The sequence below is a fragment of the Motacilla alba genome, chromosome 11 (assembly GCF_015832195.1).
Source record: "Motacilla alba alba isolate MOTALB_02 chromosome 11, Motacilla_alba_V1.0_pri, whole genome shotgun sequence".
Lineage (NCBI taxonomy): Eukaryota > Metazoa > Chordata > Aves > Passeriformes > Motacillidae > Motacilla > Motacilla alba.
Genome location: NC_052026.1, coordinates 19,960,679 through 19,988,257, shown reverse-complemented (window position 1 = coordinate 19,988,257; position 27,579 = coordinate 19,960,679). Strand labels below are relative to the sequence as shown.

General features: G+C 51.1%; 1 protein-coding gene across 1 annotated transcript; it reads right to left on the bottom strand.

Annotated features, from left to right (window-relative positions):
• Positions 1-288: 288 nt before the first annotated feature.
• Positions 289-26,902, bottom strand: SPG7 (SPG7 matrix AAA peptidase subunit, paraplegin). Its single transcript, XM_038147974.1, has 17 exons — positions 26,786-26,902; positions 26,065-26,167; positions 25,502-25,591; positions 21,699-21,949; positions 20,986-21,125; positions 19,083-19,185; positions 17,483-17,608; positions 17,040-17,202; positions 16,195-16,368; positions 12,095-12,219; positions 10,812-10,914; positions 9,731-9,841; positions 5,965-6,080; positions 4,509-4,665; positions 3,766-3,929; positions 2,969-3,046; positions 289-1,373 (listed from the first exon to the last, which is right to left on the bottom strand). Exons 1-17 carry the CDS (start codon positions 26,900-26,902, stop codon positions 1,164-1,166), a joined length of 2,331 nt encoding a protein of 776 aa, XP_038003902.1. The 3' UTR covers positions 289-1,163.
• Positions 26,903-27,579: the final 677 nt, after the last annotated feature.

Below are 27,579 nucleotides of genomic sequence, written 5' to 3'. Positions count from 1 at the left end.
AAACTGCTTGTGTCCCTGAACTCAAGGGAAGTCACTCCCTAGGCACTGAGAGAGCCCAGGGATTGAGCTGGGTCAGGGGAGAACACACAGTGCAGAACATCTTCACATTCCAGGGAAGCAGGAGGCTCCCAGCTCCAGCCTGACCCGGGACAGGAGCCTGGGACAAAGGCCCAGGGCTGGGAGCTGTCAGAGCCCAGGCTTGGGCTGGGGTCTTTCAGGTCACAGACAGTCCTGATGGAGTAACTCCAGACAATAATCCTGCCTAAAAGATGCAGCCAGCCAGGGCACTCCAGGCAGCAACAACCACTTTAATGCTTTCCCTGATGAACACCAGACAACCCTGTCAGCAGGGCCCCTTTTGCAACAGCCACGAGGATGAAGGAGCTTTTCCTGAGGATTCCCAACAAACACGTCTGCTTTTGCTGGATTTCCAAGAGCACCTCTGCAGCTCAGAAACAGCAGTTCAGAACATCTTCCCACGTGTGCTCAGAGTCACTCTCTGCACAGTCAGTTTCTATGTCCCGCTGCTCAGCTCTTTTTGCCTCAAACTCTGCTTGGGAAAAGCTTGCTGTAAAAGCTGGACATAAATTATTGACCAGGGAGAAGGAGGCCCTTGTCCTGTAGCACTCCACAGCTCTAATGAGCTTCATGTGTGCCAAACACCCCCGGAGCCCGACACATTGTACACACACAGCAGCACGTTGCGGGCAGTTTATTCCAGCCAGGGCTGCTTGTGTGTTATGTTCAAAGGTTACACAAGAGCTGCAGCAGCCCAGCTCAGCCCCACAGGGGTGTCCCCATGCTGAGGGCACAGCCCTGCCCTCCTGCCATGGCACAGAGCACAGCCAGAACTGGCTTACATGGGACTTTCCACCCACTGGAACACGTTCCCTGCTCCTGTGTACAAGAAACTTCCACAGCAGATCAGACTTACCCAACTCCTAATCACCACCACCCTGCTAGGAATCAATTCTGAAATCCTGAGGAGTTCTCATTCCTGCAGGATAAAGCTCAAAGAGCTCACGCAGCCATCCCTTAAACCTGGGGGAGCAGCAGCAGCACGGCAATTCCCTGCTCAGCACCTTTGGTTCTGGAGCTGAGGAGGCAGAGGGTCTGTGTCCTAAAGAAGCCTCCGGAGCCCTCCCATTCCACATGGAGCGGGTTCACACTGGTCTCAGGCGTGGTTCCTCCTCCTCCTCGTGGCTTGGTGGCTGGGGAGGTGTTTCCTCCTCCCTGGTGTCCTGCTTGTCCCGCTCTGCCTGCAGCCAGCTCTGAGGTGCAATCATCTTCTTGGGCCCGTGGGGCGGGGGCCCGATCAGCGCTTCGATGTCATCGTAATTGATCACCTCCTTCTCCAGCAGGGCACTGGACAGCTGCGAAAAGGGAAGGAGGCAAAATGAGGGATGGAGCCCCAGAGAGAGCAGAGAACTGCTTCCCAGAGCTGGTCTGAACTGCCAGCTCAATCAGGCCCCAGCACCTGCAGCCCCCCAGGAGCAGAGCTGGCTGTGCCACCACAGACGGGGTGACCCCAGGACCAAACTCTCCAGGCTCCAGCAGTGTTCCCAAGAGCACGTTAGGCCAGGAATACACAATGTGACTGCAGGCAACAAAGCAAGCTCTTGGGAGTGATTTGGAATGAGAGCTCCAGGAACAATGAGAGAAGTGTCCCTCCTGCCACTGTCGCTGCACCTGTGGCCCTGCCCAAGAGCCAAAGCGGCAGCGTGGAGACCTCTGGCAGACCCAGAGCCTTCCCTGCACACACAGAGCTAACAAAGAGCTGCCTGTTCCTGCAGGCAGGGGCTGGAGGTCAGCACAAGTTCCTCTCCAGAAGAGTGGAATTCTCTGGCCCCTCTGGCAGCAGCACCACCCCTCTGGAGCAGCAGGTGGCTGTCCAGAGTGGAACTGCTCGATCCTGCTGAGGAGATGTGACACGCTGGCCTGGCAACTGAAACACTGACTCTGGAGATACTTTGGCTGCACTTTAAAGTTTTTCTGTGCTGAGCCTCTAGCAAACATCTGGCTGCTGTTACATGGCAGCAGCAGGACAGAGGAGCCTGCAGAGACACCCCTGAGGATCCCTGCTCCAGAGCTGCCAGGGCACTGTCCCGGGGACAGCAGCATGTCCCAGCTCTCTCCTTACCACGCACTGGAGGCCTGACACTGCCTAGCTGAAGGGGTTGTTGTTGTTGTTGCAGTCCTTGTTTGTTTAAAAAGAGGATTTAAGGAAAATAATTGCTTGATTTGCAAAATAGGCAACGTTCAGTTGACCTCTGGTCATTTTGGAAGCCATGGACTGGAATTCTGAAGGAGCTGCAGAGGGTGCTGTGACCCAAGGTTGGCTCAGCACTGGGCACGGAGCTCCTGGCACAGGTGGGGACGTGCCAGGGTGTTCAGCTAGATCAGGACTGTCAGTACACAAAGGGGAGGAGGCAAAGCTCTATCTCTGCAACAAGGACTCTTTGGTGAATCAGTTATTAAGGAGGTGAAAACTGCCTGGAGTCACCAGAAAGCAGGAACCAGCCCCCATCAGCCAAGGCACCATATTCCTGCACCAAAGCCAGACACTGTCCACCTGAATACTGGCTTGGCTTCCCAAAAACAGTCACTGTCAGCTCTCCAGAAAATTGCACTGCCAAGAGGCAAGCAGAGAAGTGCAGGTGAAGGACACAAATTCCAGCTTTGATCATTTCCACAGAGCACTCCTCCTCCTCTATCTACCCTGCAAACACCAGCTGGTGTGAGGAGGCAGACTACTCACTGCTGGGAAAGGCACACACATTCCTCCCGTGCCTGCTCTGAATCTGGGGGATACACAGTAAACACTCACTCGTTCCCAACACTCCCACCACAAGACTTTCTAGGAGAGAGACAACACTGCAACAGCTGAGCTACAGAGCACAGAAAGCAGCAAAACCACCAGTTAAAACCACCCAAACCAACCAGCAAACCCCCACACAATTCAGCTCACTGTTTGCAGCTTGTCCCGGTTCTCCAGCAAGAGCTTTTCTGTGCGCCTGTAAGCCTGAGCCACCAGGATTTTGGCTTCCTTGAAGAAACAAGAAGAGGGAGTTGGGGTGTAGGTGGCAACAAACACAATGTGTGGCTAAACAAGGAGAGCACTGAGGGATGGAATCTGCAAACTGAGCCAGGCAGGATGTGGTTCCCATCAACAGAAACTATGGATAAACTGGCTGGAAAAAGGCCCAAGGAGTGCTGGTGATAAGGGGCAGTGAAGTCTTGCCCAAGCACAGCTCGATGGGAAATGCAGATTAAGGCTGTCCAGGAGATAAAGGTGCAGCTCAGCACAAATTCCAAGGAAGCACAGCCATGGTCCTTCTGAAATAAAGCTTTTCTGTTTCCAGCTTTTTGACTGTTGAACTAAAGCAATGTGTTTTTTTCAGCAATGAAGCCACATTTTCTGTCGAAACAGGCTGATTTGCAGTCACTTTGATCACCTAACCATTGGTTAGATCTGATCTAGGAAGCGCACACATCTACACTGTGCAGCTGTGACTTTAAGACACAGGTTTCTGTCCATCTCAGCCCTGCACAGCACAGGCTGCTGGGCTGAACTCACAGCCAGGTGGGATTCTGCCTGTTCCTACTGCCTCGCTGCACAGCCCTGACACAGTCACGGAACAGGTAACCGCTCACTCACTGGCCAGTAGCAAAACGCAAATTGCTCAGGTGTAAACCACTTGCCATTTTCAGTGAAGGGCAGAAAGCAAAGAACAAAAAGAGACCCTTAGCCCAGGGTGGCCTTACGTGGTCCATCATTTGCAGCAGGCCCTGGCTGAAGGGGCGCCGGCCGATGCCAGGGGCACTCTCCGGGTCTGGGAAGGAGATCTGCCCGATGCTGGGCACCATCCCGTACTGCTTCACCATGGCATAGGCAATCTTGGTCACCTTCTTCAGGTCATCCTGTGCTCCTGGGCAGGAAAGACACACACACACTGCTGGCCAGCTCTCAGCTCAGTGCAGGAAGAGCACATCCTGCACAAACACGTGTCCTACCAGTGGAGAGAGCAGAGGACCCACTGCAGCCCATGAGGGTGAACACTCAACACACTGAGGGACTTTCCTGCAGGTCCCAGAAGTGACAGAGCGACCCTTCTGTGTCCAGCTCACCTGAGTCCAGACCTGCCACTGCCCACAGAGCAACCTGGTCTAGTGGAAGGTGTCTCTACCCATGGCAAGGGGTGAAACAAGATGGGCTTTAAGGTCCCTTCCAACCCAAACCACTCTGCGATCCTATTTGGATTTAACTAGTTGGAAACAGCAAAGAAAGTTCTAGGTCTTCTCAAGAGCCTCACCAGTAGCTGCAACTGTGGCTTTAAGCTTTGGGACAAGCCTGAGACAAGACAGTGACAACCAGCCCTGAGACCTCCATGCTTGCAAGTGTCAAAACACACCATGTGACATTTCTTCTTGCCAGCACAGGAAACCTCCGTCCCTTGCTCAGATCCCCGTGGATCTCCACCTGCCCATGCCAGGCTCCGGCTCCTCACCTGTGGTGACCTTGTTAAAGGTGATGGCCTCGGCCACTCTGCCCCCCAGGGCCATGCACATCCTCTCCAGCAGCTGCTCCTTGGTGAACAGGTACTGCTCCCGGGGCAGGATCTGTGCGAAGCCCAGAGCCGCATTTGTCCGAGGGGCTATGGACACCTGCAACACAGGGCAGCTCCCTCAGCTCGGAGAGCTGCAGAGCTCTCCCTACAGCAGCACAGGCAGGGCAGCAAGAGGCCTCGCATTCCCAGTGAAGTTTGTCCATAGCCACGGACAGGCTGGCCTACAGACACGTGGGAAAGGACAGCAGCGTGTCCTCATTCCTGCACCGAGGGCTCTGCCTTCACACACAAACACGCTTCCTGCTCAGGAAATGATCCTTAACAGCAAGTCACAGAAATCCTGAAATTTAGGAGTTACTTTGGCGTGAACAGGCCACACGGAGTTCACTGATTTTGCTCCAGAATCCCTGAGACTACCTGCAGAAAGACAGGAGCCTTCAGAAAAATAACAGCCATTTTCCCCACCCACTAAATGAGAGTAATTAACACCAGTTCTGCTTACACAATGGGTCATTCAGAGTGAATATGCTACTGGTAACTGGCCAAGGAGCTGTCACCCTCATCATTTCCCTCCCCACCTCCCCCCAATGTCCCTGCTTTTGGAGATGTGCACAGATCACATCCCAGGGTGCCAAAGAGGCCTTTCCCTGCAGAGAAGGGCTTCGGGCAGACAACCTCCCAGTCTGGAAAACACATCTCCACCAGTATCAGAGCAGCTCCTGCAGGGGCTCCACTGGCTGCAACGTGCTGGGAAAGGGATCACATTTGGATGTGTGCACACACGGAGCAGCCTGGAAGTGCATGACTGAGCAGCAGCACCAGGAGACTCGGTTGCTTGTAATTTTTAATTGCAAGGCTTCTCCTATAGCTGTTAATCAGCTTTGCACCAGCACTATCATCAACGGAGCCTAATAATGGATTTCTCTACAGCATAAATTAGGGACATGGTTTATATAATCACAGAATCATTAAGGCTGGAAATGTCCTCCATGACCATCAAGCCCAACCTTCAACCAAATCCCACCAGGCCAGTGAACCACACTGTGAAGTGCCACGTCCTCTTGTTTTTGAATATTTCCAGGGACAGTGACTCCACCACCTCCCTGGAGAACCTGTTCCAATGCTTAACCAAGCTTTCAGTGAAGAATTTACTCCTAATATCCAGCCTGAACTGCTCCTAGTTTAGTGGTGGGCTGGGCAGTGCTGAGTAGTTGGACTCGATGGCCTCCAAGGTCCTTTCCAAGGAACACGATTCCGTGATTCTGTATCTGCCATTGACTTTTCTGCAGCAGCACAGCCCCAGGCTCACGGGGCTGAGCAGAGCTGCACACAAGTACCACAGGGCAATCTTGGACAGGGAAATCCCTGGGACTCCCCTCCCTGGCAGCGCAGGTACCTTCATGACAGCCTCGGTGTGCTCCAGCAGCCACCCAACCAGCGCGTGCCCGGATTCGTGGAACGCCACCACCTTCCTCTCTTCTGGCGACAAGATCTTACTTCTCTTGGCAGTGCCTGTGGGAACGCACACAGGGTTTGATAAGTTATCAACAGGTGCAACCAGTGGGGCATAGCCTGGTCCAGCCCAGGGCACAGCCTGTGGCTGAACCGTTTGTGCTGACTCTGGAGAGGGGGAGGCAGCAAAACCCCTTTAGCTGAAATGTTTGGAAAAGGTGCTCCCCGGCCCTGAGGTGGAAAGCAATCCATGCCTGGGATTGCCTGAAAACCCTGGCAGAAACTTTTCCCACTTGTCCTTACAACAGACTTAATCATTAGACAAATAATTTGACATTTGATTTGATCACAGCTCAAGAACCTTGTTCCCACGGTTGGATCTGTAAAAAGGCAGCTTACCTTTTTTTTTTTGGTGGAAAAAATCCGAACACAACACAAAAAAAAATCGCAAACAACAAAACCCAAAATGAGACTAGCTAGAGTCTCACACTCATATTGCTGTTTTCAGTCCCTCAGGCAGAAGAAGAGGGAAGAGAGATGTTGAATCATATATATGAGGTCCCAGTTGAGAAAAGTGTGCATTAAAAGTGTTCAAATCAGCTAAAGTCCAGGAGTAGATACAGGAATCCTACTCCAGAGCCTGGAAATGTCTCTGATTACACACGGCATGCTCCGTGTGAGCTTATTCCCAGGCTCCTGAGAACCAGCAAATGAAGCTGTAATTCACACTTAACCCTTCCTCCAGGAAGGTGATTTTCCAAAGTATCTATTTTCCAACTCGGCAGAGCAAGTCCAAAAAGGGTTTAAAAAAAAAAAGAATGGAAGTAAAACTTCTAGCACATAGGAAAAATAAGTACAGAACACACAGTGTGTCAGGCACTAATTACAGATCAGAATGTTGGATGCAAAAAGGTTCCAGGATCTGCAGGCCAGAGTCCCCACACAGAGCCCAGGGCAGCAGAGGGGAGAGCAGCCAGTCAGAACCAATACTGCACCAAGCTTGCTTCATGTCTTGGAAAACAACATTCTATTAACATGAACTTTTAAACGAAGTCAAGGGTTTTATTAAACAAGGAAACAACAAAATTAGCGTGGCAGATCTTGTAAAATTACTGCTCAGGGATCCTGGAAACTGCTGTGCCCTGCCAGGCACGATGGAACAGCAGATTAATTGCAACTGCCTTGATTTTCACCAGTCAGTGCCTTTCCCTGCCCTCAGCAGTGTGTGAGCATGGCCCTGTATGGCTATTCCCACAGGAAGATGTATCTATTCTCTATAAATATATGTATATATATACATACATACACACAGACACTTAAAAAATCCCTGCCAGCCCACTGAGGGAGGGACTGTGCTCTCCACAACAGCACACAGTGTGCCCACCAAGATTCTTTCTTTCCCTACATAATCTCCAGGCATGGAAGTCCCATGAAAGCCTGTAGTTATCACACATGACACAAGCCACTCAGGAAACAACTCTGCTGCATCTCTGCTGGCCTTACACAAACCCCACCAAGAAAACAGGCTCCATCTTCTAAAGCCAAGCCCTAAAAGCCTCTGTGTGCTCAGCAGGTTTCTACCCTCACTCCCAGGAGACCTGACTGACTGCTTTCTGTTCCCAAACTAAAAACACAATGGGAACTACCACAGAGAGAAGTTCTTGCTCCTCCCTTACAGCAACACAAAGCTTTAAGGCTGACAGGGCCTCTGGACTCGCAGAGCTCCCTTTTGATTCCACCCCACTCTTATTAAAACCAGAAGCTCCTAATGGAAAGCACAGTAATATCTTCTTTCTTTCAAGAAAAGCTTTTATAGGAACTGAAATGCCCTCTGGATTGTGAAACTCAGAAGCATTCCTATGACATGGAAAGGGTACATTTAATACAGGGGCCTGGGGGATTGTTTGGGGTCTTTTAGAATCTGCCTACAAAAAATAGCCCGTCCTGCTAATATGAGAGAATCTGATTAAGCAACAAAAAGACTCCGTGGCTTCCCTACACACAGCAGAGCCTGAGTGAGGCCAGGCAGCTCTGAGTGCCAAAGCTCATGTCCTGCAATGCCCCACCACATGGATCCCAGAGATCCCTTCTGCTGCCAGCCCCCCAGCCTTCCCAGCCTGGGGAATGAAGGCAAGGCTCAGAAAGAAAAGGCAAATGAGTCTCTGCAAGTCTGGGGCTTGTGCTCCTGCAGACAGGAAAGTAGAGCACATCTTTACAAGAGCATGTGGTGCCAGGACAAGGGGGAACGGCTTCAAACCAAAAAAGAGGAGGTTTAGCTGGAATATCAGGAAAAAAACCTTCCCTGTGAGGGTGGCAAGGCCCTGGCAGGGGCTGCCCCATCCCTGGAAGTGTCCAAGGCTAAGCTGGACAGGGCTTAGGGCAACCTGGCATAGTGGAAGGTGCCCCTGCCCATGGCAGGGGTGGAATATAGACTTTAAAGTCCCTTCCCACCCAAACCAGTCCAAGATTCTGTGATCTTTGCTGCAGCTGATGAGAATTTCTGTGTTACAACTACAGTTGTCCCCCTGTCCACTCCTGGCAGCTCCTGAGTACAGTTTGGGATTTGTGTTTTTAACCAAAGCACTCCGAGGGTTTTGTTTTTCTGCAACAGGTGAAGCTGTGAGGAATTTTCTCAAACATCTTATTTTAAATGAAGGCTTCTCTCTGAGCATTTTCTGATAAAGCACACTCAGGACTTAATTCCAGGATCAGAAAGTAACTGACCCAGTACAAACATCCTGTTCCACACGTTCCACTAAAAAGGCAGAAAAAGGCAGAGTGCCAGTCTGTGTGCCCAGGCTCCTGCTGGGAATGGAGCCTGGAAGCAGTTCAGTGTCTGATTATGAGATCCACAGCTTGGCTCCAGGGCAGTTCAGCCCAAAACCCACCAGATGCAAATCCCTCAGGTGAAGTCTAGAGTTCTGGGAACTCTTTTCCCCTCCCTACAATACACAGGGAAATCTCCAGCGGTTCCTCTCCTGGCAGTGGCACAAACAGCAGGGAAAGGCCACAGGATGTTCTCAGAGGGAGAACAGTGCTCCACTGTCTTGCAGTTTCTTCTGCCAATTCATCAAAGCTGGGGCTTGGAGGGCAGAAAGAAAAATCTCTGATTTCTTGCTGGTGAGGATGCAGAGACTATTTGCTATTGATATTTATGTAGCAGGTGTCCAGAGCAGCAAGAAAAATTCAGTGATATTGTGACTCTTCTTGTTAAAAACAAACAAACAAACAAACCCTAACAACAACTCACAACCCCCCAACCTTCTAAACTGAAAAAGCAACATGGAATTGAATTTTCCTCTTTATTATTTTGTCAGGGGCCATTTTCCCCGAGCTGTAGGTTCAGACTCCTGCAGATTTAGGAAGATGGAGCCATTTGGGGTCTTCTTCAGAGAATTTTCTCTGACTGTCATTGAAGACCTTCAGGCCAGAGCACAGTCTGGACCCATCTGTCTTTCTGGGATGTAACCCCTTCACCTGAGCAGAACAGACCCCTGAGGCAACATCAAGAAATGCTGCTGCACTGGCACAGGCTGCCCAGAGCAGCCCCTGGATCCCTGGCAGTGCCCAGGGCCACGCTGGATGAGGCTTGGAGCAGCCTGGGATAGTGGAAGGTGTCCCTGCCATGGCAGGGGTGGCACTGGATGTCCTGTAAGGTCCCTCCCAACCCAAAGCAGTCCATAATTCCACGGAATGGCTGCACCTCTCACCTGCAATGACTCTTTCCACGGCGTACTCGAAGTTGGAGGTATCAATGGATTTGTGCCCCTCCCTGGCAGCGTGAAGAGCAGCTTCATTGCAGATGTTTGCTATGTCAGCTCCTGCAGACACGAGTTCACAAGAGTTACACCAGCTCTGAACGGGACAGACAACTCAGAGGAGGAATGGGCACAAACAAATCTGGAGAAGGACCTAAGGAAGCCAAACAGCCTGTGCTCTTTGTTCCTTGGGAACAGAGAGCAACCCCAGCCCGTGGTGTTGATGTTGGATTTGAATAATACAACTGCTTTGGCAGGGAATGCTGATACCACACAGAGCTCAGCAATCCAGGAGCAGGCTGAGGCCAGGGCTGGCTCTCAGGGACAGGGCTGGTGTGGGCAGTGGGCTGGCACAGGCTGCTGCTCTGCTCGACCTCGGAGAGCACAGAAGGAACATCTGTTCCCAGTTTGTGTGGGTGGGTGATGGTGGCGGGGGGCTGCTGAGAGCAGTCACGGAGAGGCAGCGTGCTGGGGCCTGGGAGAGGGGAAACCCAGAAAGGATATTCCAGGAACTCCACATAAACAGGAACTCTGGAGCCCCTTGCTCAGCACTGTTTCAAGCTCCCAGGGACCCACCCTGGAAGCAGGCTCGATGCAGGAGCCAGGCAGAGCTGTCCAATTTCTACTCTGATCAGCAAAATAATTCCTACTTGTTCCTTCCATCACTGTCCTGGTAACATAAATCAATTTAACAATCTGTCCTCTGAAGTGCAGCACCTCATCCTCAACAGCTTTGAGAGGAGCATGACTAGTTCCTTCCCTTAGGAGTTAGGCACCTGGGCATTGTAAAAGGGTGTTTTCCCTACCTCCCCACCCTGCTAGTGCTACATATTTCAGAAGATTGAAAATAGTCATGAATAACTGCTCATCAGAGCTCACCAGGGAGTTGGTCAGGTTCCCACTATTTTTTTCTGTTTTCCACAGAAATGGAGAAAAAAGCCCTTTTTGACCAAAGCTCCCTGTTAGACCCCCAGCACTCCCAGAGCTCCAGGCTGCATGGAGCAGGAGCAGCCCGAGGACAGACACATCATACCACTGAATCCTGGGGTCAGCTCTGCCAGGTGCTGCGAGTAGAAGCTGCCGTCCTGGATCAGCTTGAGGCCCTTCAGGTGCTGCTCAAAGATCTCCTTTCTCTCCTGCAAAGAACACCCAGCACCTGAGCCCAGCCAGGGGTCACAACCACGCCTGCTGTCATGGCAGGGAGCAGGGTGGTGGCACTGCCGGCAGAGGGGACACTGACAGTGCCAGCAGAGGGCAGGGCTCTCCTTGCAGAGTTCCAGCGCTCCAGCAGCCCTGATAAACACCCAGCTCTCAAATTCCCAACAGATGCACGAGGCTCCCCCTGAGTCACAGCTTTCTCTCTCAGGGCCACTCTCCCCTCCTCACTCTCACTCTGATCTGTCTTAACTTCTCCCTCACGGTGTCAGCCCTCGCAGGAAGGAGCTCTGACTGCCTCGACCTGCTCCTGCACAAACCACAAACTGCAAAGCCCATCCAGCAGCTCCTCAGCCTGCACCCATTTCCCAGATGGAGGTGGGGGTGAGATGCTGCTGGCGAGCAGCCACCAGTGACTCATTCAGCTGGTCCAGGAGATCCTGACTCAAACAATGGGCTCAGTTGCCAGGGTTTTTCCCCTTCCTCCTTCAGGGCAGCTGCACAGTTCATGCTTCCGGGGCCAGATTCTATCAGGCATTTAAGGTATTTTCACTGAAAACTCTGCGGAGGACACTGAAGCACAGATGGGAGAGGAAGAGCCTGTGCTGGCACAGCACACAGATCCTCACTGCAGCTGAGCCTATTCCCAGAACTCTGCTACAAATGTCAACACAGCAGACATGGAAGACTCTTGTAAATGGATTTTAAAAGCATTCAGAAGGAGAAAGTCACTTAACAGGCTGCCTAAAGGAAAATGAGGAGCCTTACAAGGATAGGGAGGGCAATAAACCTACAGAACAAACAGTGCTCAAGGCACATGACAATTCAAGCTCTCACACCAGCCAATTGCCAATTAGGTGCTTCCCAATTTCCTGAAGAGAAGACACAAACGTAACTCTGCATCTGCATGGCAAAGGAAACCTCACAGAAGAATTCACTGCCAAGGCTCTACCAGAGCAGAGACCTCCAGACCAGTGAGCTGTCACTTCAGAGGAATGGGCCACGGCATCAGCACCACAAATCCTTGATTCAGAGCACAGAAACAGGAACAAAGGCAAACAGAGCTCCACATCCTCCAAGCTCAGCCTTGCCAGGCCAGTGAGACCAGCAGGGGCTGGGACACCTCAGTCACAGAAGGACAAGGTAGCTGGTGGAACATACCTGCAGTGTTGGGAGATCAATAAAGATGTGCCTGTCCAGCCTCCCGGGTCTCATCAGGGCGTTGTCCAGGACATCGGCGCGGTTGGTGGAAGCCAGCACTATGACGTGATCCGTGGTCCCCATTCCTGCCAAAAACACCACCAGAGGAGGAGGTTTGCCCCACCTCACACTGCACTGCAGGCACACGGTGGGCTGGAGGCAGGGGATGGAGTACACAGCTTTACACGAAGACAGAGGGTGTGCACAGCACCCTTGGGGGCTGCTGAGGCTGAGTGTCCCCTGCAGCTTGGAGCAAAGTCAGGAAGGAACCCCCCAGGTGACCCAGGCCAGTCCCTGGTTATCATGGATACTCTGAAATCCCCTCTTTATTTACTTAGTAGTCTTGGCTTAAGACTTCTTTTTCTCCTTCCTATTGCCACACTTGGAAATTGCTCCAGCTAGAACCCAGAACATAATCCCTGTTTTGATGAGTTCACAGATGCCTTCTCACCCCCAGAATAAGTCAATTCCTGAGCCTTTAGCTCCAGATTGTACCAGCAGCATTTCCTAGCTGAAACAGCCTTTCCACAAATTTCTACAGAAAGCCCTTTCAGCTTTTATTTACTTTCAGCCTTCAGTCCCAGACAGGCCACCAGGGGAGGGACAGGCTTTCCTCTGAGCTGCTCGGGTTAGTGCAGAGAGAGGACAGCTTTGCCACCCAACAAGGGCCAAGGGTGCTCTTTGCCTCCTGGCCTCTCACAGGCACCGTGCAGGGCCCTGCACAGACCAGCCCTGCAGAACTCACACCAGACACAAAACACAACCCAAGAGCTTTGCACTGATTATCAGCGCGGAATTTGGCCAAGCCAGGCAGAGCAGGGTCTGTCTCCAGGTCTTTAAGGTGAAGGGAGCACTGAGATTTACAGGCTGCCTGAGAGCAGCCTCAATGGAGGCAAAGACAGACAGGATTTCCTGGGGAAGAAAAGGCAGGGCACTGGCAGCTGCAGGAGGGCAAAGAGGAGCAGACTTTGTGCTGCCTGGGTGGGGAGCCAGAGCTCCCACTGAATCGCTGCCCCACACGGTTATTTATTGCAGGCCCCTGGGCATGAGTCACCTGCTTCCAGCACATTCCCCAGCCCTGGCACACAGCAGCATTCCCAGGGAAAGGACACCACAGTCCCATGTGCTTCCCTCTGCCAAGTCCCACGCTGTGGAGAGGCGGCTCCGCGCACGTAAGCTGGGCCAGTTTCAGCTCTCAGCTCCAGCAGAAGAGCTGCCAAATGTGTCAGCGTGCGAGAGCTCAGCGCAGATCAAGGTTCCAGGTGAGGCAGGGGACTGGCTGTGCCAGCCTGTGCTGCAGCAGACCCGGTGCTCCCTCTCTGCAGGCTCCTGCCTAAATAAGCTGCCGGAGAGGAGGAAGCCGAGCATCCTTCAGGCGTGTATCACACTGCACTCTGGAGTGGGATAAACAAGCAGAGACTGGCAGGCACTCCAGGAATGGCAGGATTAGATGGCACAGTGCATTATCTGCCTTGCAGCTGGGAAGACTCTCTTAAAATAGGTCTGACTATTAGAACAAATAAAAAACCAGAAGCACTGAGAGCATCCTCCTCACATCAGCTTCTGCCCCACTTGCTTAATGCAACACCACCTGGCATGTACAGGCAAAGATCAGCCAAAGGAACAGGCAACAAAAACAACACCTCATCACATCAACAAATGAGAGACAGCTCTGAAAATGCAGCCTGAAAAACAGAGTTCCTGGAAGGGTCACAAATGAACCACTCCAGAAAGGAAAGGGAAAAAGGATCTACTGGAGCTGCAAGTGCCCTGCTCCCCACTGAGCAACACACTGCTTGGTGGGCACCTCACCTGCAGGGTTACACTGTGTCACCCTCCGAAAGCCTTTGGACACCTCCTGGGAGCAGCGGCACTGAAATGGGGCCCCTTCCTGAAGGAAGCCTCAGGGCCGCACACGGCACAGCTCAGGACTTGTCTGAGGGCTGCAGGTGATGAGCTGCTACCAAAAACCACGCTGCATTTCCATTCACAAACGCCCAGCTCAGCCCAGGACTGCCAAAGCTCCTCTCAAAGCACCCAGAACAGAGGAGAGATTTGGGTCACATTCCTCTTCCGCTTGTCTGCGGTTTGAGAGGGAAGATTCACTATTCAAAGCAGGCACCTGCTCCGGCAGAGCCGGGCTTTGTGCGTCACTCTCTGCACTCTCACAAACAGCTTTTGTGGAGAGGCTCCCTCCGGCGCCTCCCCTTCTCCCACCACGGCTGGTGCTTCCCGAACTCACAGCAAATTCTCAGAGGGAAGGAACCCGAGGCTGCTCAGGGAAGAGCCCTCTGATGGCTCCAAAATGTTCACACCAATGTGACTGAGCCCCAGCCTGCACTCACCCCGTGCAGCTCGTGGCACACCCAGCTCCCTGCAGAGCTCTGATCCTCCTTTCCTCGCTCTCCCTTCCCTCCAAGAAATCTCACTCAATCACAGAAATCCAACAATCAGTGATGACTCACTGATCTGCTTTTGTGCATTTTTTTTCTCCAATTAATCCCCATCTCGGGTCTATGTACAAGCAGCATTTCCTAGCTGAAACAGCCTTGTCTTGCCTTCAGCCCTCAACTGAAGCTTAACCAGAGCTCTCAACCTTCCATCTCAAGGCTTCCTTACAAACACTCACCACTCCTGGGGCAGAACTGCTCCCCTCCTAAACAGGTCACTCTCCATCAACCTGGGAACTGTTTTGCTGCGCTGCACGTGGCACATCAGTGTTGTTTTAGGTGACATACTCCGTTAGGTAACGCTCCAGTGCCACGTGCCAGGATCCCTGCTGATCCCATGTTCCCAGCACCAGGCAGACATCCTTGCCAGCTGTCTCCTGTTTGACACTCTCAACTCCTTGGACTGTTTTTTTATAGTGTGTTTGATAAAGCACTGAGCAAAATGAAGGACTCTGTACATGATCTGTGCGAGACACGAATAAAGAATGAGATAATATAGATTTAAAAATAAACCGGGCAGCACACTGCAAACAAGGGACTATAAAGTACACACTGAGGATAATATTTACCTTCTAAACTCACTTTCCAGTTGAGCTGAGCCCTTATTTCTGCATTGAGACTCACCAGGAAAACACTCTGGAAACCACGCCTAATTTTTACAGACTGATGGAAATCAGACATTTTCATTTTTAGGATAGAGATGTGGAATGCACTGACTATATACTCCTGAACAGACATGCAGGCTTCCATTTAATTCAGAGGCCAGCTCACCCTAAAACTGTTAGGGGAGAAAAGGACCCACCCAAGCCAGGACTGCTGGGCTGTGTTAGCACTGGCCTCTCCTGTCAGGATCATCTACTTCACTGGAAACAGCACGGAGCCAGCAGCTGGAACCCAGGTCTGGGGATGTTTTTGGTGCATGATGGCTTCTAATTTTTCATACGAAGAGTGTGATGAGACAACATGTCAGTCAAGCTGTGAGTCACAGTTACAGTGAAGGGAAAAGTGAAACAAACTCTCCCTGATGGGCAGGTAGCTGGTTATTCCTCACCCTGTAATAGTAAGATTTAGGAACAGAAATATTGCAAGTTGGGTCAGCGCTGCAGGCTTGGAGAGTGACAAAACTAAGGACTGCCAAAGGATCATTCTTTGTGTGAAGGTGTCTGAGCAAAGGGCCAGTTCCAGGTGCACAACAGCCAGAAACCAAACCCAAGTGTGGCCTCCAACCAGGACTTGTTTGCAAAGCTTATCTCCTTCATCTCAGAGATCCTGTGGTCAAGGCAGACAACACAAACATAAGGCAGTGGACAGGAGAACTGATATATTACTTCACTTCTGTCCCTTTAGGACAGCTGAACTCTAAACTCTGACAGGCTTTAAACCGCTACCTGTCTCAGACTGGATACAACAAGTATCCAACAACATGTAATGGGCAGCTGGACTGAAACTCCAGGGGGTAAAGTCTACTAGATTTAGGGACTAGTGATGGGGTACATGGGCTCAGACTTCAGCAAGAGAACACTGCAGAGGCCAGGCAAGTTCAAGCAGGACAAAGATGAACAGGCCAACAGCTGGACCTCTGAGGAGATAAGGGCAGGGAGAAACACTGACCATCCATTTCCACCAGCAGCTGGTTCAAGGTCTGCTCCTCCTCGGCGTTGGCAAAGCCAGACACGGTGGTGGAGCGCTTCTTGCCCACGGCATCGATCTCGTCGATGTAGACGATGCAGGGAGCGCGGGCCTGCGCCTCCCGGAACAGGCTGCGGACACGAGCGGCTCCCAGGCCTGCAGGGAGGGAAAAACTGTGAACCTGCTGGCTGAAGCTGTTAGCAAAGCTGAGAGCAGCACTACTGGCCCTCGATGAGACACCCGACACCAGACAAACCCTCCCAGATGTCGTGTTTAGTCCTTAGGCTCAGTGCGGCCTGGGGCTGGGTTTAACCGGGCTCCTAAACCTGCAGGGACTCCTACAGCTGCTCTAAGAGGAGCTTTGCTCCCACTCCCAACGTGGCCTCCTGCTCCTCCCACAGCTCAGAGCAGAAATAGTCAACATTTTCCTGCATGCTGACCCTTGTCAGGTCTCAAGAGATCTGTGAGGAAGGAAGAAAAGGAGAAGGATGGAAATCCCAAGGCACAGAGAGGCCCTACTTTCCCCATCTGCATTTCCATACAAGGAAGGAAGCCTCAGTCAAGGGCTTTAATAATAGGTACAGGGAAGCCAGAGAGGATGCTTGCAGGTGAAGGACCACAGCTGCACTCTGTCAGAAAGCAGCAACCAGAAATGCACTTCAGATACTACATAATTAAGGAACTGCATCACTGAAAACCTTTTATATCTTTAGTCTAAGTATCCAACTCATCCTCCCCATGCCAAGCCCTTTGCAGGAAGCCCAGCCAAGCTCCCTCCAACTCCACACAGACAAAGAGAGCTCCCCCTGCTCCTCAGAGCACCTCACCTCCAATCACCTCCACGAACTCGGAGCCTGCCATGGCCAAAAATGGCACCTGGGCCTCTGTAGCCACGGCCTTGGCCAGCAAAGTCTTCCCACAGCCTGGTGGGCCCAGCAACAAGGCACCCTTGGGCACTTTGGCCCCGAGCTGGAGGTAGCGATCAGGATTCTGCAAGGACAACACAGCTCGGTCAGAGCCCAGCTCACAGCAAGCACCTGCACCACACCGGGGCTTCCCAGAGCCTCCCCAGGATGTTCAGCCTGGGCAACTCCGAGCTGCCCACGGGAGCAGCTCCAACTGCATTCCCATTGTGGAACTGGAGATGCAGAGCTGGTTTCAATAGGGGCTGCCCAGAATGAAGGATGAAGAGCAGAGCACACCCCCACACCCCAGATCACCCCTCTATCCCAGAAGGAGGGCAGCAAACATTTGTTCTACTTTTACATACCTTTAAATAGTCCACAAATTCCTTGACTTCCATTTTTGCCTCATGCATTCCTGCTACATCCTTGAAGCCAATTCCTTTTCCAGATTTCCCATCCACAATGGTGAAACGAGCCATCTTCAGCTGGTTCTGGGGAAGGCAGCACAAGGACCAAACAACTTTGAACAAGGCAACAGTCTGGAAAGGCTGTTTGCTACATTTTGGGCACCAGCCCAGCCCAGATGTCCCCACCAAACACCACTGAAGTCCCCACCAAAGCAGTGGTGTTTAATGGATTTTTGTTCTGGAGAAAGTTCCCAGATGGACGGTTGACTCAAACTTTATTTATCCACATGTTGGGAAGAGACAGAATAAACTTGCAGTAATAGTCCCAAAACAATCCAGTTCAAACTCCACGCAGACCAGGCAGGGATGATTATTAAAAACATGCAGATGTCCAAACCCTGATTTGGAATCTCCTCCCTGATTTCTAAATGCTCTGATCCTTAATACACACGGGACGGTCATAGTTTCAAGGAATATGTGTTGATAGCAAATAACTGTCAGTGGTAAATAATTGCCAATACTTGTGAAAGCACAGACACTTTGCACAGTCTTTCATGTTGCTGCTGGTTTCTGCTGGAAACACCCCAGGCCAAAACTACAGGTTCTTAAACTGAACAGCCACCACGTTTCCATCTCCTGATGCATGTGAAGCCACAACCAGAGTCAAAACAAGAATTCAGTTAAACATCCCACTCATAACTGCTCAGTATGTTCTACTCAAAGCAGCTACCCAGGAGGTTTTTTCTTTCAGAAGAAAGTTTATGGCTTCTGAGGCCTCAGAAACATCCAAAGGAAGAGTTAAACTCAGGGCCTGGCTGTCCCCACTTAAGCAAGGACACAATCTAGTCCTCAAGGCCTCATTACTCAACACTTCTTTAAAATATTCCTTTTCTCTGAGCAGCTGCATCCTTTTGTTCAAAGAGAATCTCAAAGCCAAAAGAGAACTGCGGAGGAGACTGAGTGGGAAATCCAACAAGGGACTGAATTCACTGTGTTTTCATCCCCAATCCCTGCGGTCAGGGACAGAGCACCCCGGGCTGATTCCTACAGCTTCATCAGCTGATCCAGGCCAGGGTGGGAGAGGGGAGGAGGAGGAGGAGGTTTGCCTGGTGTTGCAAGCGAGGCATGCGGCAGGAGCAGAACAGGCCAACACATAATGAACTCCAGAATCTGAACATATTTTATAAATTGAGAACTCATTTTGCAGAAAGCAGCAATTCCTACTTCTGGCTGTATGGGAGGCATGTTGGCAGGGCCCAGTGAAAAACACCATCTGCAGCTGCAGCTCATTAGCAAGCTTTGAAAACAGCAAACTGGACTGAAATTCCCTGAGCTCAGCCCTTCCTGCCATTGGGAAGGGACCTCGGCTAAGGCCAGTTAAGGTACCAGCCAGGGAGATGATCAGCACAGGACGCAAGGTGTGACAAGGCTGGAGAGTCCTTGGCACCAGTTCATCCTCATCCTGCACTGACTTTGCTGGCAAAAGGGGAGGAGACAACCCAGCAGAAGCAGAGACTCCCCACAGGCTGCAAAACACGCTCAAAACCAGGCTACTCACAAAGGCGTTGAAGCCTCCGGCCCTGCTCGCCACCCTGAAGAGGCGGAAGATGCTCCACAGCATGGACACGGCCACCAGTGTCACTATCAGGGAAAGGACATCACTGAAAGGACAAAGACAAGAACAAACTGAAGCATTCAGCTTCACCTGGTCAATATGACCCAACATGACTACTTTAAAAGGACAGTCAGGCTACAGTGCAGAGGAGCAGACGTGATTAAGAACTTGGAACTTTCGCAGGTTTTTGTACAGATATATAAAACCCCCAACCATTACATAACCTAAGAAGTTAAGCAGAGGACACTGGCAAACATTGCCTACAGCTGTGGAAGAAATTCGACCTCACCATCCACTTCAGAGGCATTTCTGCTTCTAAAACAAGCAGGACTTCCAGGCACTCAGATCACACGCGGAGCAGAATCCACTGGGGCTGGCAGTGCCTCCAAAGGGAGCTCACTGCAGAGGACAGGGGCTGGTAACAATAGGGATTCCAACTCGCCTATTCCTGGCAGAAATCACAGTGTGGGTCTCCCATCAAGAGACTGCTTGATCCTACTTAGTCAAATTTCTCAGGAGTCCTTTATGCCAGAAAAAAAAGTGCTCCAGCACCAACACTGTCAGTTTCCTGAATCCTTTGGAACACCCTCTGCACTAGAAGGGAGATGGGGAGCTAACATGACACCCCAGGTCTAATACAGTTACAGGATAAATATGCTGAGGACAAACACCCTGTGAGCTCTAAACAAAGGATGTCCCCAAGAGCAGGAAAAATGATCCTATGCCAGATGACAGGCTGAGATTGGTGGGCCCCTGCTCTGCTCCACATGCCTGAGGAACCATCCGGCCTCGTCACACTTTTGTGCTTATCTTTACACCAGGAATGTGTGTTCCACCTCTCACAGAGGGATGATTTACTGAAGCAAGGGACCAGCAGGAGCTCTACACCCAGCTGCATTTGTTTCTGCTCAATGAGAGATGCAACGGCAACACTGAAACCCGAAAGTCACCTTCAGTCTGTCTGCTCTGCAAACAGGATTAATTCTGAAACACCCCGAGCGCCCACAGCGTGGAGCGAGCTGAGCCCTGCAAAGGCTCTGCACCTCGCAGGCTCCAACTCCACACTGAGACCAAATCCTCCAGACATTCATCAGGTCTTCTGAGAGACTTAACAACCCATCACAGCTCTTAAAAAATGGTTTAAAATCTCTTTTGAGGAGCAAGGGAAACAGCTTGCGTGGGGGGCTGATTGTCTGTTCAGTCCTCTCTTCCTGTTACACGTAAGTCTGAAAAAATTGGCAAGTTCTGAATTTGAACTGAAGGTCTCATACTGCAATTAGTTAAAAAAGCTTATCTTCGTATATTCAACTACATATTAAAAACATCCAAATGTTGATGAGAGGACGAAATCCAGCCCAGGTATCCATTCAGACACAAACTTCACGCTTTTGCAAGGTGCCTGGGAGGAGGAATTACACACGCTGGCCATCTCCGGTGGGAAAATCAAAGCATTATAACAGGGAAGGCAGGCTTAGTGCATCCCTAGCCTTCTCCACAGCCCAGGCTGTAACATCATTTGTTGCCAAGATTTCTATCACACTCTGCACTTGCATAGTTGATTATGAGGACAAAAAATGCTCAGCTGAGCAAGAACTCAGTGACCCTGACCTGAAACATTTTGGCCTGTTGCATGTTGCAATTATAAAATTCTTAAGACCCTCACTTTTCAAACATTAATGTACATCTAAAGCACCTTATCTTTCAGAAACATTCATTCAATGCTCCAAATCCAAGCTCACTTTTCTGTTCTGTATTTAGATAACATTTAGCCAAAAGTCACTTTTTTCCAAGCAAAGGATGCTGTCACCAACACAAGAGCAACAGTAAGAACAAATTTATATCATACTTTCCATAAAAGCCGGGGTGTTTGTAAGAAATGGGGATTCTGTCTTTCTCATCAATATTCAGCTCATCCTCCACAGCTCTGAGCTTCTCTTCGAATTTGTCGATGTTTGCCACGCGCATGGTGTACAGCAGGGTCACGTTCTGGGGACAGGCAAGCATGGAAGTGTTATTTATTACATACCAGTATCTGCAAGGAGCAGAGGGGCACAGCCTGGACAGGCCAGGTAAAAACGAGCCTCATGCTGCACCCTTTGATCCTGCATCAATGAATTCGGGAGCCGATGACTGACACCAGGGCTCCGAGTGAATTTAGGAACCCTCTGGTCTTAGGGAAAAAGGCTGATGGAGATTGACAGAACACTCATGACCGAAATCCAAACAGCAGAAAACTTTCAAAACAAATTAAGCCAGAAGAGTTTACAATCTCCTGAACACCTTCTCCCATATCAGACTGAGCTGGTAGAAGAAAACTGAGTTTCTCCAGCTTTTTAGACATACACTAGATTTTTTTTTTCCCCAGGCCATTATTAATTATTTTTACAATTCAAACTGGAAGTCTTAGTTTCCAGTTGCTTGAAGCCCCCTGAACTTCAAATACAATAAAGAAAAGAACTAAAAAAGAACAAGTTTACCAGCTGGAGTTTCACTGACCATTAATTCAGTCACCTCAGCAGTATTATCTAAGCTCTTTCACAGATGCAGGGAGTCACTCACAACTTGTCCATGTGGCGTTCCACCCGGGTGCAGATAAATCTCCACGATGTCACTCTCAGGCACCACCTCGATCCTCTGCACCTCCCCCTTGGCCAGCATCTCATTCACAAAGTAGTTCCAGGAGATGTTGGTCCCTTCCCTGTTCTCACTGATCAAGAAGCGAAGCATCAGCACCACGAAGGTGAGGACCAGCAGCGCCCGCAAACGTTCCAGGTGCATCTGGTTTTCCCTTCTCCTGCGTTTCTCCTCCTCTTCAGAAAAAAAGATACCAGAGAGAAAAAGGATGAGTGTGTAATTGTGGAGTTTTCTGACCCAAAGGGATAATTAAACAACGAAGATTAACACAATGGTACTTTTGAGGGGGATTTTGTGCTGCGTGTTTGGTTTCCCCTGAAGGACTGGGCTCCCATGGTCCTAGTGCAGCAAACCCACTGAAATCCCACCAAATATCATTCTAGGCTAAAATGAAACCCTCTCTTGCCTGGCCCCATTGGGACAGAGGTCAAGTAAAGCCACAGGACCCTTGGTGCTAAAAATCAAACTGCAGAATGACTACAGTTCACTTTATACACAACATGGCTCCACAGTGGAAAATATCAGGAGTAATCCCAGTGTCCCTGGTAAATCCCACAGCACATTATTGTTTCCAGGTGAGCTCTGATCTCCTGGCACCTGCACCACAACTCCAGCAATGCTTCCACTACCTCAGTAAATACCTGCATTTGCAGAGAATGGGAGATAGCACAGAACACAAATACACTGCAAATCCATCTGCCTTAACCAAATTCCCTGGATTTTCTCCCATACAACTCACCTCATGTTTCAGAGGGTTTGATAACTTGCCCACATAAAGGATCCGTATCCAAGAGGGATTCCTATGCTGGATGTGCTTTCCCACACTTTTATTGTACTATGGCCACACTGAAGCAATGACACATGGAAAAGGGATGTTTTACTTCAACTATTTGCCATTGAATATTTTTCCAGTCTCACAACACTAATTTTTTTTGCACTGCACAGGCAAATTTACAATTCTGCGGGCTGTAAAGGGCTGTCACAGCACAGTTCAATGTCAGCTGCTGGCCAGTGTTTGAGTTGTTCAAATGACAACAAATATCTCCTCTTTCCAGTCACATGTGAGCGTTCCCAATATATAATTTAGCACTCGCTCTTGATATACAATTTAACAGCAACAGCACCACGGCACACATAAATACCCTTCCACACCCAGAAATAAATTCATTCTGTGCCACTGGGCTCTAATGCACCAGCGCTGCAGCCCAGATTTGATTTATTTGCAAATTCACAACAAATGTCCTGACACCAGCATTTATCACCGGTCACCAATTAGGCCCTACGCACGCCGCAACAAAACCCAGGGACAAACGTATGACCCAGGCAGCTGCTAAAAAAAGTCCTCTGTCCTTCAGAGGCACAGCCTCATTTTTCACTGCTTCCCAGCCCTGCTCCACGCTGAACAGGAAAGGCTTGTTCCTAAATAGAAACAATGCAGCTTGGCAGAGAAGTCATCATTTCAGAGGGCCTGACAAGCTCAGGCTCCGCGTCCAGCCCATCCGCTTTGTTCTCTCCTGCCACCCCCTCACCAAGTGTTATCTGCTGCATCCAGCTTTGTTAGGACTCAGGAATTCATCCCAAGGCTGCAGGATGACAACCACTACACCCTTACTAGGGAAAATTAAAATACACGATAGAAGACTTAAGTCTGCACAACATCCTGGAAAGCTGAGTAGGTTCTAAATAAAAAGATTTTACAGAGAAAAGAAACTACTTAAGGAAAGTGAATCCTGACAGGAAAAGTCCATCTGTGGTTGTGCAAGTTCCTTGGAGATGTGTCAGAGTCAACTCCTGCTAGAGCACTTTATTTCATTTCAGACCAAGGGGAGGCCCATAAGCTGCTCTAAACACTCACAGTCAGGGGTGTGATCACAAAAACATCACCCAGGGGAAAGCTGCCCATTAGACATCCTGACACAACTTCTCCCACTTCCAGGAATTAGATCTTTCTAGGACCTTTAACCTGCAGCTGAATAATTTCAGGAGACAACGCCATTTCTAGAAAGCTGCAAGGCAACAGCAAGCTTTCCCCTAGTCTGAGTTTAATCAGGTACAGCAGCGATCCGTTTCTGAGCCGCGGCGAAGCGTGACCGCCTGCACAGCACAACATCCACACTGCACCAGCAGCCACCCCACAGCATGCGGGAAACGAGTCCCAGGGACTGCCCGCGACACTCGCGAGCAGCAGCCGTGGGAATACCTCCAGCTCCTGAGCCTCCACCGAGCCATGATTTGCCATTAACCCCCAACGTGAACTCTCTGATTAAAATCTTCGCAAGGGCTGCGGTGACAGTTTGAAGAGTTCTCTGTAATAATTACAGCGGAGACAAGTGTTCCCCTGGAGACACGGGGCAGCACTCCCCTCCCGAAGCCAGGCTGCCCATTAATCACAGCAGGAGAGGCCACGGAGCACGGCGTGCTGCTGGCTACCGATGTGAACAGCTACGGCACTGCCAGGGGCCTGCTCAGTCACGCCCTGGCCTCGCACACCAATTCCACACTCCAGCTTCCTCCCCAGGACCCTGACACCTGCACCCGCTCCCCCGAACACCTCATCCCAGCCACCACCAAGGAAATGCCACTGCTCTAAGGACACTGCAGTGACACCAGCCAGGCTGCCAGCAGCAGCTGACCTCTGACTTCAGAGGCAAAAAATCCAACAGGATTCAATTATTAAGCACAACGAAGCAAAAGACAAGTGCTCGCACCATTTGATGATATTCAGGTAAAGGCTTAGAAAACAAATTATAACATTATATTACAGTCTGTAATGACTTTAAGTGCCCCCCACTCGCAGTGCAAAGTTCTGGAGGCATGGCAGGGGGTTGGATGACTTTATGGGTCCTTCCAACCCAAGCCACTCTGTGACTGACAGGTTAAAACTAATTTTCAAAAAATTCTTTACATGCCCGGGGCTTAGGAGAATAAGACATGGAAAAATAAACAATACCTAGAAAGACTGATTTACAAAAGAAAAGCAAAGAAAAATTAGTAACACAGCTGAGAGCTCTTTAAGGAATTTATATCTAAGTTCTGTGATTCACTAAGATTCACTAGAATTTATATCCAAGTTCTGTGATTCACTAGAAGTAGGGGTATCTCCATATTGAAGGTCAATGAAATATAAGCAAATAAAACCTAATCCAGCTTAAATGACTGGGTTTAGTTAATACAAATTTATGAAGTCAAAATGCTCTACAAAAAACCTCCCAAAAAAACCCCAGGTAATATTACTGTCCCCCTTCATAAAGGGGCAATGCCAAAGCAAACAGCAATAGGGAGATTGGCACAGGAAGCCAAGTGGCCCACAAAGAGTCACTTTCATGATCTTTCATCCCCTGATTAGATATTAGGGGAAACTCCTCCCTGTGAAGGTGGGCAGGCCCTGGCACAGGTGCCCAGAGTAGCTGTGGCTGCCCCTGCATCCCTGGCAGTGCCCAAGGCCAGGCTGGATGGGATTTGGAGCACCCTGGGACGGTGGAAGATGTCCCTGCCATGGCAGGGTGGGACTGGATGAGCTTTAAGGTCCTTCCAACCCAAACCACTCCAGGATTTCTATCCTCTGTCTTGTATCTTCCAGCCCATCACCTAAATCAAAATACTCCTTGCAGCTTGCTCTCAGCCCCAGGCTTGTACAGAGGCAAGGTACAGGTACAGGGAAGCACGAAGCAGGATCTTCCTCCCTCCCTGTGCTCCAGTAAATCCCAGAGTTTCTGGCACACACGTACCATCCTCCTCCTGTGGAGATTTCTTCTTGAATCCTCCATTCTTCTGGCTACTCCCCTGAGAGCTGGATGTAGCAAACCAGGAGGTGCTACCTGCAGGCAAGCAGAGGCCAGAGATTGTTTTGATGGCACAAGGGAAATAATCTGGAGGCATTTGTTTAGTACTGAACCACGGGCACAACTCCCAAGGCACAGTCATGGCTAACACTGGTGTGGGCAGTTTGGAATGGCCTCACACCTGGGATTGGAAATGCTCATCAAGGAAATACAGGCAATGGAATTAAATCAGGTTTCTCAGGGATGCTGGGGGACACTCCAATAAAAGGCTACAAACACAAAGTCTAACGACCCCAGTACTTCTTTAATCCCCTGAGCTCCTCATGGGAAGGTGCCACTGTTCATTCCTGGCACCAAACACAACCCTGGATCCCTGCAAACACCCCCAGCTCCCACATCCAGGAACAGAACACCTTTGCTGCACCTTCAGGAATGCAGAGGGAAGGAGAGGAAAGGTCAATTCTCTTATGAAATCAGACCTTTCCCCTTCCTGCTCGCTCGGGACTCACCCAGGAGGTTCCAAAGTCTGACTGGATCTCGGATTATGAGTTGTTTTGTCAGGACTCCGCCGAGACCTTGACGTGGTAGGGAAATTGTTGGTGTCAGGAGGCTCTGAGGAAGGAGAGAAAGAAAAACAAGACAACAATTGGAACAGTAACGTGGCTGCTGAAGCTTTGTGAGCCTCCCTGAGACGCGGATTCCTGAGCAGGGGAACGCTGTGGGTGAGTGTCAGGACAGCAGCTGGGAGCCCTGGATGGGATTCCTGCTTGGGCACTTCCCACGTGACCTGGGAAATGTTTATAACCCAGAGCAAAGAAAGCACAAGTAGAAATAGACAAGCCATGCTCAAAACACTTAATTGTTCATCTTTTTCCTCTCTGTGTCTGTTTTTTTGCTCTAAAGGCATGTTGGAAAGCAGTTCTTAGAATGTAAAGCCCCTGGATCCCTGGCAGTGTCCAAGGCTGGGCTGGACAGGGCTTGGAGCAACCTGGGCTAGTGGAAGGTGCCCCTGTCCATGGCAGGGGATAAGAATAAAATCCCTTTCCCCACAAATCATTCCATTATTTCCACGCTGTTTCCAAAGTCAGTGCCCAACACCGCTGACACGACAGACCTTCGGGACGGCACAATGACAGGTCCCTCCCGAGGAGCCCGAACACGCCTCTCCCCCGTTCTTCTCCTCCCCCGGCGCCCCCGGTGCTCGGTGAGGCCCCGCCACCGCCCCGTTACCTGCAGGCCGCGAACCCCGCCGAGGGCACAGCCGCGGGGCCGGGCCCAGGCGGCGGCGGGCGGCCGCCAGAAGGCGCAGCGGCCCCGGAGAAGCCCCATCCGCAGCAGCAGCGCCATGTCCGCCGCTCCCGCTCCCCGGAGGCCTCAGAGGCCGGGCCGGCGGGACGAGGCCGGGCCGGGCCGCGGCGGCTCCGCCGTTTGCAGCGCCGCGGCCTCCGCGCGGCCGGAAGCGCCCGCTGAGGGCCGGGCGGCCATCTTGGAAGCGGGGGCGCGCGCCAGGCCTCAAGATGGCGGCGGCGGCGCGCGGGGGCTGCCGGGAAGGGTCGCGCCGTTCCCGCGGTAACGGGGGGGGGGGGTGGGGGGGGCGGTCCGGTACCGCCTGAGGGGCCACGAAAGGCCTGAGGGCCCGGCCCCTCCCGCCGCCCCTCCGGCGGGCTCTGCGCTGCAGGCGAGCCCCAGGCTACGGCCGGCCCGGTGGCGTCTCATAGAACAGACGGTTCCCCACCGGCCCCGCCGTTCTCCGGGCTCTCCAGCGGGGCCAGGGCCTGGCCCGGCCTTGGCCTGGACCCAAGTTATGTAGGGAGGAGAACAAACGGCTGGGAGGGGCGAGAGGGTCCCTGCAAGGTTAGCCGAGAGGCTGCAGCCATCACTGTGGGGGCCTGATGCTGGAGTCTGGTGGTGTGAGCACACAACCAGGCCGGCTCTGGATTTTATCCCGTGTAATTGTAATGCCTGGGAAAAGAAGGAACAACCTCTGCAGTCTTAGCTTCAGCAGAAAGAGACCAGCTCCCTCC

Excerpts from the sequence above, each read along its gene's own strand:
- SPG7 (XM_038147974.1), bottom strand. The coding sequence starts at position 26,902 with ATGGCGCTGCTGCTGCGGATGGGGCTTCTCCGGGGCCGCTGCGCCTTC. Across the intron at positions 9,842-10,811 it reads GCTGACCCCAGGATTCAGTG|GAGCTGACATAGCAAACATC; the intron begins GTATGATGTGTC and ends TCGTGTCTGCAG. Across the intron at positions 3,930-4,508 it reads CTTTAACAAGGTCACCACAG|GAGCACAGGATGACCTGAAG; the intron begins GTGAGGAGCCGG and ends TTTCCTGCCCAG.